General features: G+C 39.8%; 1 protein-coding gene across 2 annotated transcripts; it reads right to left on the bottom strand.

Annotated features, from left to right (window-relative positions):
* Nucleotides 1-3,306: 3,306 nt before the first annotated feature.
* RB195_021145 (uncharacterized protein) lies at nucleotides 3,307-9,160 on the bottom strand (the record flags this gene model as incomplete). 2 transcript variants are annotated; one of them, XM_064207739.1, is made up of 15 exons in its annotated part: nucleotides 3,307-3,515; nucleotides 3,612-3,825; nucleotides 3,896-4,058; nucleotides 4,130-4,212; nucleotides 4,284-4,437; nucleotides 4,493-4,608; nucleotides 4,661-4,777; nucleotides 4,845-4,978; nucleotides 5,035-5,134; nucleotides 5,187-5,295; nucleotides 5,956-6,067; nucleotides 6,134-6,323; nucleotides 7,502-7,615; nucleotides 8,183-8,303; nucleotides 9,150-9,160. In XM_064207739.1, the coding sequence occupies 15 exons, from the start codon at nucleotides 9,158-9,160 to the stop codon at nucleotides 3,307-3,309; spliced, it is 1,947 nt and encodes a 648-aa protein (XP_064063620.1). The 2 variants fall into 2 exon arrangements, with proteins under 2 accessions (XP_064063620.1, XP_064063621.1); XM_064207740.1 differs by lacking the exon at nucleotides 9,150-9,160 and having other exon boundaries at nucleotides 8,183-8,302.
* Nucleotides 9,161-10,835: the final 1,675 nt, after the last annotated feature.

Below are 10,835 nucleotides of genomic sequence, written 5' to 3'. Positions count from 1 at the left end.
CGAGGAAGTCTGAGAACATTTCAAAGAATAAGAAAAAGAAAGGGATGTCGCTATCGTTATCGCTATGTAGAACTCATGAGAACGTGATGAACCATGACAGAGACGGCGCGAAACTTCAAATCCCGATTCGCCGCAGTTCCTGAAACGCTCCGGAGTGGATCACGGAACGAGTTGCATTTGAAAAGAACATCGTATGCTAAGTTCGATAGTTTTGCTCTTCTTTTTCGCATTGACTTCTTTAGCTTTCATTAAATTCTTGTTTGAAGCGGCATCGCGACATTTTTATGTCTTTTGGGGATTATCTGCACGGAAATGCTAGGATAACAGTGGGATCGCATATGATTTCATATTCACATGGATATGTTTCAGCAAGTCGAGAGAAAAGTAGTATGAAGAGCTACTACATATTGGCACTTGTTACCACAAAGTTTTACAACCAGTAATACATGGTACAAAAATATTAATTAGTTAGATTTAATAGTGAAGTGTTGTCCTGAACGCAGATCCGGTTGTAAGGAAAGATTTTTTTTTGAAATGGAATTTCAGTCAAGAAAACGGTTTTGCTTCCTGTACAGGTCTCCACTTCTAATAGAGGTTTCACTTCTAGTAGAATTCCATCTGTTTCGACATCCTCGCAAGGACGGGTAGTAAAATTCTAAAAGTACCGAAATCCGGAAAAACAGTTCAAACAATTTATCAATAGATGAAGACATTTAATAAAAGCAAATCTTGTTGACGAGCTCTGATGGAAAAAAAATTCAGTTCTTATGGAAATTTTTCTCCTTTCGCAAATACCTTACCGCTCATTCATCAGCGTGAAGAAATTACGATTTGTTCTAATTTCTTCGTGAAGCTAGAGGAACAAAAAATCAAAAGACCAAACCTGCAGCCGGATGTACAATGTCTATTATCCAACTGAGACCCGGATGAGAAGTATCTTTTTTTCTCTAAAACGAGGTAAAACGGTTGAAAACTGCGATATTGAAGAGGGTTACAGTTCATGAAGGAGTCTCCAGCAAATTTCATGTATAATTAATATATTATGTAGTATAATTACTTAGATTTCTGAATTTTAATGCAACTCTTTTGGAATGTCATATATTATTTCGTTTATTGAATAGGCAGGATTATTTAAAATTGGCCTAAAAACATTCCACTCCAACATTTCTTCATTTATTTCTTTTTTTAAAGCACTAATAAATAACGAGAAAATGATAATAAATAATGAATAATAGACACCTCGGACAGATCAATCCGCTCGGGATCCGCCACCAAGTTCACTTCAATTCACAATCGTTTGAGGTTTACAACATTTAACTGACCTTTACAATGATTTACGGCGGCCGGCCGATGATCAAATCAGTGTTTTTACCCTTCCAGACCAGTCTGGCACCAATTTATTGAATCCAGAAGAATAAAAGGCTTGAATGGGACTGAAGCGGTTCCGAAACATCGACTGCCTGCTCTACACTCGCCCCGAATATTAATAAATAATAAATAATAGTAAATTATGTAAACATGGTCGCAATGCGCTTTTGACAGTAAGCAGGAAAAAAAAGAACTGGAGGAATGAGAAATCGAACGATTTCTTGGTCCTTGTTTCTTCGATCGATATGATCTTGATCTCAGTGACTCAATTGTTCCACTTCCCTCTTGTGTCATTGTTTTTCGTCACTACACGCTACGTCCATCTCTCATTTCCTCCTTCTTCTCACTCTTCCTCTTCTTTATAAACTTTAAAAAGTAGTTTATCTTTAATATGTGAGAAAAATCTATTTGAACTCTTTTTTTTTTAAAGAAATAAGGTGATGATAGGTTTTAAAAAGCAACAAGGCGGGCAACTTACCCGACCAAGTTGGAGTTTCTTGAATAGACTCATCCCCACCTTTTTTAATAATTGGAAAATTTAGTCCATTGTTCTGGATTTGGAAAGGGATGCTGCTTTTTAATATTATATTTGAGAACGTCATTTTTGCTTTATTTTTACATTATGTCGTTTCTAGAGATTTGAAAATTTTCTGAGAAATTGGCATATTTTTAAGTCAGATATATTTTTATATTTTCTTTGCTAATGAGTATAACACAAGGTTCATTTCCCTCTTCTCCATGATATATTTACAGTTGAAAAATTTCAGCATAACCATTAAAAACTGTCTAACAGTCATCCAACATTCCTAGTTTGATTTTTTCAAGCGTATTTACTAATTTAAGAATTGAATTAAAATTGAAATGGATTAAAATTGATTAATTAATTGAAAAATGGTTAATAGTTGCGTATTTTCTCATAATTTTAATCACTTCATTGACCTCAAAGCGGTCAAGCTGGTACTTCACCATGTGTATCGATTTATAACGGTGGTTTTTATTGACACCAGCAGACAGTGGTTATTTCTGGACACGTATGCTCCTGGATCCACTAAATTCGTAATTTATTTATTTCTTTATCCATTTCAAAACACCCATAGGTGTCCCGCAAAAGAGAAAACAAAAACAAAAAACAGCAGAGCTCACTAGAACTTCTCCAATGTTTTTTTAATAGAACCGTTGGCCCTTCATTCTACGTTGCGTAAAAGGTTAGTAAGTTATTCTCCTGCTACAGAAAAATGCCTGATGGAAGATTTCATGGAAAATACAACAAAATTGTCAAGTTTCTAGATATTTTCCATGTGCACTTTCATGAGAGCATCACTTATTATGTCCATTATTATTTTCATATTCATATTTATCTATTTTTACTTATATTTCCACTATTATTCATTACTCTGTTAATCATGTATCATATTTTTAAAAGCTTAAATTAATTCGAACTTTAACGTATAATGGATTCTCTATGAAGCTATCCTATGATGGAATTGTTTTGACGAGAGAATTTTTGAATCTGAGCTTATGGGTTAAAGGGACCTAGTCGTGGGCGTTTTTTTAGAGGTAACTTTGTTTTAAATTGCTCGGAAATCCATCCAATTTTAGTCCTCCATTTTTCAACTTCACCTTTTTGCGAACAATAAATAATTGAATGAATAATTTTACGTCTGTGCTAATTTAGAGGTGCACTTCCTGAGGATTGACGTTAGTACAAATCCCGTTTGAGGTAGTGTGAAGAAAACTGACCAGATAATTTCTTAACCGATCAAATTTTGATCACAAAAAAGTGCAAATTCAACGGTAGCTCTCGTCGACAGTCTTCAATATTTACCCGACAAAGAATGCTTTGCATAGGTGTCATCACTGGTCTCATGGATGAGTGTTATAACACTCGCACCGTCACTCAATACAAAATAATACAAATAAAAGATGAAGTAGAAGCCATTAACATTGATCCTTAGCCCGTTGGATTACACCGTTGAGCACCCTCTCTCGTTCCTCAACGCATGTTCCTCCAACGAACAGTCGACTGAGGAATGACGGTGCCATAACGCTGCTGTCAGCTCGACCATACTTGAAATTCGCCACCCTACACGATTCGTCAGCTCGTAAGCACCAATCGCGAGCGCGATCTAACCACGCCCACAAAGTGTCTAAAATAATTCACATTTTAATGTTGCATTCATATAGCTAAATATTCATTTGTTAATTTTTTTTCCTGTAATTGAAGACTATACTCTAGAACTCACCAATTTCAGAAACATAACTGGTTCGATCCAAATAGTGTGACTCTTGACCCGACATAATGTCCAGGATCGGTTGCAGAAACGGAATAACCGTCTTGTAATGATGACACTCCAGCTTTTCACCTCTCCTCAAGGATCCTTCCAGATTTCGAAGTGCTTCGTATTCACCTTTTGTTGGAGAATCGAGTGAGGTCCAAAGCCATGGTAAGCAGCGTAGCTGAAGAAATAAATTATCGTAACTCATTGCACGATTAAAGAAATGAGGAGGATGTTGCTGCAAACCTCACCGTTGACTCATTCAGAGCTTCGGCTACGCAAGCGCATGCGAAGGCATCTCCGTTACGAGCCAGAGCGACACCGGTGAGTATCCATTTTTTCATTATGAGCGGTGCATCCTTGCGAGCACCGGAAAGAATAGACAGCAAGCAGGAGTAGTGCAACATGGAACTCCTGGAAGTCTCATATTGTACTAAGTGAGACTTAACTAATTACAAGAAAGACAAGATCGCAATAAATTCTACCTCTCCAGTAGTTCTTGTCGCAAAGAGGCTCCGCTCGGAAGTAATATCAGACGTAATCCATTGTTTGCTCTGTTCTCCGAGTTCTAAAAAAAAACTATCAACTGATAATATGGCGAAAGTCCTGAAAAAAAAAACTAAAAAATGAGTAATATACCTCAATTTCTCCAAGAAATCGCAACATTTTCGCGTGTTCATGCGATATTGCCATCGATATCTCATCTGGCCGTTTTGTGAGCAGAAACTGTTTGAGCTGCATCAGATGCACCTGCGATAGGGAAGCATGATGATCATCAGGTGGTGAAGGGGAGCTACAACGAGAATATTCGTCCAACACTTTAAACACCATACTATCGGTGAATATACCTATAAATCCCGGAATCTCTGGAATCTCTCACACCTTCATCAGTCCCGTCACAATCGCTTGACCTGCTCAGACGATTTCGTTCCGATTCAGAACTGCGTGATCTTGTTGGAGGCAACTGAATTCGAAGTTTTTCTGTTCTGGAACTCAGTCGACGAGCATAAACAAACTTTGTCGTAGTTGTCCTCATGGAGCTTCGTTCGCGGTTCATCGTAGTCTAAAAATGCACTATCTCTTGCATCTTCCGGTTGAGAACGTTCACCGCTGGGTTCATCGAAGGATGTGCTCTGAAAATCCACATGTCCAGGTATTAATAAGAGCAATAATAGAGTGTAGATGTACGTTGATTCCTACCATTTCCACTTTAAGGCACGGTCTTGGAGGTAAAGGAGGTCGAGCTGGCAAAGGAGGAGGTATTTTAGATATTAAAGAGGGGGAATTTGAGCGATGGCTTAGATTCTGACAGGATTGAAATTGTCTGGACATGCCTATAAAATATCTACGATATGAGGAAATTAATAGTGTACAAGGAAAAATAACGTACATGGTATTGAAGTAATACTACAACTGCGATCCCTGGTATTAATGGATAATGATGAAGCATCCAAAATTCCATCCATAGCGTCATAATCCATTTCCGAGTACTAGAATATAAGAGCACTTAGATAAACTTTAATTGGTAAAAAGTAAACTTACATCCTCTTCATCATCTTGTGTATTCCTTGGTGATCGAATAGGTAATGGAAGCGGACGATTCGCTAAGGCAGCTGGAACTGGAGGTACTAGCACCGTTTCAGGAGAAATGCTGAAAATTTGTTTTATATCGGCTATGTTTAAACGGGGAGGGTGTAGCGCAGTCGGTAAGAGGTTCGCTATGGCCGAAACGTCCATAGTTCGTAACCGCTCTAGTGTCAGTCAAGCCTTTCAGCCTTTCAATGTCGATAAATTAGTACCAGACTTGTCTGGGAGGATAAAAACACTGGATGATCATCGACTGGCCCCCGCAGGTCATTGTATAGGCTGGAGACACGTTCCAAAACCTCAAGGATATACGAATTGCAGTAAAACGCGTTGACGCATCCCAAGCGGATTGATGCGCCAAAGACGTTATCCTTCACTTTCGTCCTTTTATGCTTAAACAATTCCATTCTCTATTGTAACAACCTCATGTACGGCTCAATTAAAGAAAATAATTATTGAAACATCAAGACGCAGAGGTTTATCGATAGTCGCACATGGAGAATTCCATTCTCATTTATTTCTGAGGTTAAATGACGAAGAATGAAGTCCTCGGAATTGATAGTCCCCTCTGGCGTGCACCAGTTCGTCTGAGTTTTGTTTAGAACCTTAGAGGTTAATGAACGCATGTATGGCCCATGTAATGAGCTGCGGACGTCTACCGCTTTATCATCTCGGATTTCCGGAACTATTTAGGGGGATTTATTTCTTTGGAATGAAAGCAAACCTAATTTGGTGATGACTAATGCTGGACTTCGGGCGCTGCTGGGAAGCCGCAGCACTTTGACGAAGCGCTGTCTGGTTCAACAGAACTCGCTGAGAAAGCGATCTTGGAGCAGCTAAAATATTCCGGAATTTACTAAACAACTATGAATCCCAGCATTCTAATGTGCTCACAAACTCACGTTGATTTAAATGTGGTCTTAGCACATGCATATAGCTGGCCTCAAGTTCTAGTCCTCCAACACTTCCACCTTCACGAGATCGATCCACGGACGTAGAAATAATACATCCAGAAGCGATTGTTAGTGGACGGCGATGACTTTTATAGAAATTCACAAGTGCTGGCACAGATGCAAAGGATTCCTCTTCTAGCTGAAACAATTTGTGTGAGGAGAAGAAGACTTGGTGGTCTTTTTTAGAGTTCGTCAGCGAAGATAAGTCAGTTTAGGAACTCAAAATTGTCCTCGTTCTCTCTTTTTGGTGCTATAAAAACAAGCATTTTCAGTATGTGCTTCACCGCTGCTTTCTCTATCATTGGGAGGGAGTGATGGACTGTTTCGCGCTTCTAAAAATCGTTACCTTTTTTGATAAATTAAAAAAAAAACCATGAGAACAGGGCCATAAGTGAAAAAGGCTCAATATGCAGCGTGTGTAAGGTCAAAACGAGAATTAGAGCCGTAAATAAGCAGAGTTTCTAATCTTTCTTCTAAATAAAACAAATTTTCTTTCAAAGTCTCAATAATCCCGAACACTTCTACTAATGTTGTCCAGTCGAAGTGATCCGGTGAGGTGATTAACACGGAGATATCCTTTGGAACGATGGAGAAATCCCATGGGATACATACTGCTGAGATTCGAAAAAAAGTTTTTTCTTTGCAATTTTTGAAAATTAAATCCCCCTAAATGGAAGCATTTTTTGGAGAGCTTTTGAATGTGCCAAAATTCTGTACATTAAAATGGTCGAAAGAACGGTTTCTGTGGATCTGAGATTTTTTGAATCTAATCAGTCAAAATTCGAAAAGATTCTTAAATGTATCTGTCAAAGATCACTTTCAAAAAGTGCAATTCAAGCCAGTGAAGCCAATTTTTTGGAGAATGACAATTGTGGAGGAAGGAAATCCTAGAATATTCCCGTTTCACAGATCTTCTCATCCCTTCTTCCGCCTTGATTAGACTCAATGTCGTGACCTACGTCGTACATTAGTTACGGATACGCGTTCATAACAGTAACCCTACAATTAGGCGACCTGCCGGCAGAAACATACACTACTTAGGGGCAGATGGTACGCAGTGGGCACAACTAGGACCACGAACCGCTAAATCTGCCTCGATCGCGGTTGATCGTAGCTGTGTTGTTAATTTTGTGCTTTCTCATGTCTGGAAATGACAAATTGCGCAGGGAAAGCGTCTGAGGAATTGCATGGTGCACCTGGCGTTTCTTTGAACTGATTGTTAGATGACCGTTGACGCAAATCAATTGAAATGGAGAAAATCGCAGCATATATATAAAATGAATTTGATGAGTTCGGTCCATATTTTTTTTTGCTTACATGGAACTCCTTCTTTCCATTCTCGGAGGTGGTGTTGATCTGAAAATGTAGTGGTCGTCCATTCCACATAGCCGTTAGTACATACTCTCCAGGCATCGAAATGGAATCACGGACCTAAAAGAGAACTTTGTTTGTCTTTTTACGAGACGTTCTAAGAGGTTTTTCCCGTTCTAGTTCAAGTATTTGGATCTTACGACTTTTCATGAATAGGCAATGAACGGTTGACCTGAATGCCCACTTACATACGTCAATTCTTGATAGGAATGGTGTAACTGTTGCGATAAAGAAAGAATCGCAGTAATGATGCATTGCTTAGGATTTCGAGAGCTCTTCACAGTCATTATTTACGTTCTTCTTTGTCTTGAGTGTCCTTAACGCTCTTTTCATGATCACATCACGGCCAGAAAAGTATTCCAGTTTGTATCACAATCGTTCTTGATTTCATCGATATAAAGTCCCGAGATCGGGCTTTGTTTGTTGTGTGAGGAAGTACAATGAGGACAATGAGGATATAGTGTGCTCAACGATTAATAGACGTGTGTAATAGGAAGACGACACAGCTGTCATGTTGACACACGTATGTCCCTCTTACCCTACAGGATTAGAAGCTGCGCATAGACCTTGAATTCGCCAGAAATGATATTTATATGATAAAATGGCTACGAATGTCTGGAAACGAACCAGAAACTCTCCGTTCTCTCTCAGCATTTGTTCAGATTTGATACGTGTGACCATACCGCAATACCAGGATTGTTCCTTAAGATTATGGGTGCTGGAAGTCGGACGGTCATAATCCGACATCCTGAAACTTTTTGTTTTTTTTTTTTGAAGTAATGAACAGAATATCAAAATAGGTGTGCGAATGGTTCTCGTTTTAATGTCAGGTTGCACAAAATTCCAGATATTAACATTCAAAAATTCTCGATGATTATTTGTATGCAGGAGAATGCCGATAAATGGGAAACAGCCGTGCAATGGAAGCAACGATCATGAATTTCATTTTGACAACACAAATATGTATAGTCATCATGCAAGGAAAAGAAAAAAAGAAAGATTCGGCGACACTGACTCATTTCAGTTCAAATCGTCTCCTTCAGGATGAAAAAAACACACACATCCGAGGAGCCTCATACCACGATATCTAGAGATCGAATCAGTACTTCAATTGGTTTTCAAATAAACAAAGAGAATATAAGGTCAGGATTAGGAAGGAAACTGAAAAAAAAACTACTTGAGGCCACGTACAAGAGGGCGTCCGAGTGTTGTTTCCTCAAATTTCAATGGCCAGCAGTGTTTATCTCGAAAGCGAGTGGATTAGTTGCTTGGATGGCTAAAATGTCCGGATATCTGGCGTGCTCATCAGAAGTGCAATGGACAGAGAAGCCCAGAAGTGGCTATTTGCGGTCAGGCCAAGATTCTCTCATTATCCGAGAGAGAGAGAACCGCAATAAAGTGCTCTCCTCGGATTTGGACGCAACAATTCGCATGAAATATGTGCGGATGGAAACGGCGATCATTGAAATGGACACTCAACTATACATCAGGATACATTTACGACATGCTGGGTCATCCCAATAAAATGGAAAGAGACAATATTTAATTCATATTGAAAACACTTCAAATGATAAAACTGTGCATGATGAACTACCTAACAGACATGATTCTAGCACAAAGTAATGGAAAATTTCGGGAAATAATGGACGTTCTGGCAATGAGGATGGTCTGTTGAGGTACAAGGTATGAAAAGGGTCATTTATTGGTCAGCGGGTCGTAAAACGCGGTTACCGTGCAATCTACACTGTGGGATCCCATAACAAATGGGTCTTTTACAGGTGATCACCGCTCGTGGATTCTTATTGCTAATCAACAGGTTCACCTAAATAACGGAGAAAAAAATTGGTGGAAAAACGGTGGATTATTTGTTCGCGGAGAAGTATTGTAACGTACAAAGTCAACTTATCTAGTGGAGGTAGATGAAACAAATAGGGGTGAGGTGAGTTCGAGTGAGGTAAGCGGTGCCACGGCTATCGGATAGCATCTGGACGCCTTTGATCGCTTACGCAATCTACTCGGAGCAGAAAGCGTTCGCCGCCCTGTGTGCGCGACTGGCATAGTGTAGCAGAAGCGGCGATAGTGGACATGGGATTCGTTTTAAAGTAAGGAAGAGAAACGTTTTGACACCTCATCGCAGTAGTGAACGTTCCTGAATGGCGTTTCGTGTGAGTAATGAGGTATGACAACGGATTCTGGTGAATCATATTGTTATTGCACGACTACGAATCGGACACGGGGCCATGGACAGACGAATTTGCAATGAGAACAGAAGGAATATAAGGCAGCAATATAGATAAAGTTTGAGGTCGCAGAACCTCAGTCGGCTGTCATAACGAAGATAAACACAGAGACGATTACAGTGCACAGCTCTCGAGCAGCTTCCGTGCTGCACTGTTTACGCTCCGACGTTGATGAGGCTGAGAAATGAACCATTTATGCAAATGGTTCCAATCATAACTGAGCTCCTGATGAGAGTAAACGAGGCTTGGCCCTCCGCTCTCGCCCGGGCCATTGGCGTAATTAACCTATTAGTTGAACGAATAGCGGCTACTACCAGACCATGTCGTGGTCGGCGGGCGGAATTTGATTATAGGCTCGGTAGAAATCGCCATTGTTGTGTTTTTGAGGTGTTGACACCTCTTTCAGTCGACTAGAAGAGGAACTGAGGTGCTCAGAAGACTCTTGTGGTTAAATCTAGGACATAAATAACCTAGCTCATCGAAAACATCCGCACCTCCCTATGTAAATGAGTAGAGGACAAGACAGGAGAGAAACAACTGAATTTCAATTGACTCGCAAACCCCGCCGAGGCCAACTCCGCCCGCCGCAACGTCAACAGGTGGGTGAACGCTACGGTATTGAGGCTGATATGTGTCAATCAACAGCCTCAGGACAAGTCGTTTGTGGATATGGCTCCAGAAACTGTTTGCTGTCTGCTGCTTACAGCTTCGACAAGCGAAGACTAGTCATCATTGTAAACTCCTTATCAGGCACAAATGTTTGGACGACACGGACGGCGGAAACGATAGACGCAGCCACAGCATTTGAACCCACTGCTTCAGCTATGTACACGTGATCAAAGATTGTGCCCGGAATTTGACTTAGCGGTGAATTTTCTACAATTTTCAACAAGGATTTTTAGCCGAAAGTTCTCATATATTATAATAAGTAAGGTTAAAAAAGAAACAAAATGATGCCTGAGGAAAACAAATGAAAAGGGCAGAATTCTATATGTTAATAGATATTTGTGCGAATTTAGTAGAAGTGGAAGCGTGTAAAT

The sequence above is a fragment of the Necator americanus genome, chromosome X, assembly GCF_031761385.1.
Source record: "Necator americanus strain Aroian chromosome X, whole genome shotgun sequence".
Taxonomy (NCBI): Eukaryota; Metazoa; Nematoda; class Chromadorea; order Rhabditida; family Ancylostomatidae; genus Necator; species Necator americanus.
The sequence above is the reverse complement of the archived record's forward strand: the minus strand, read 5'-3'. Positions and strand labels throughout refer to the sequence as shown.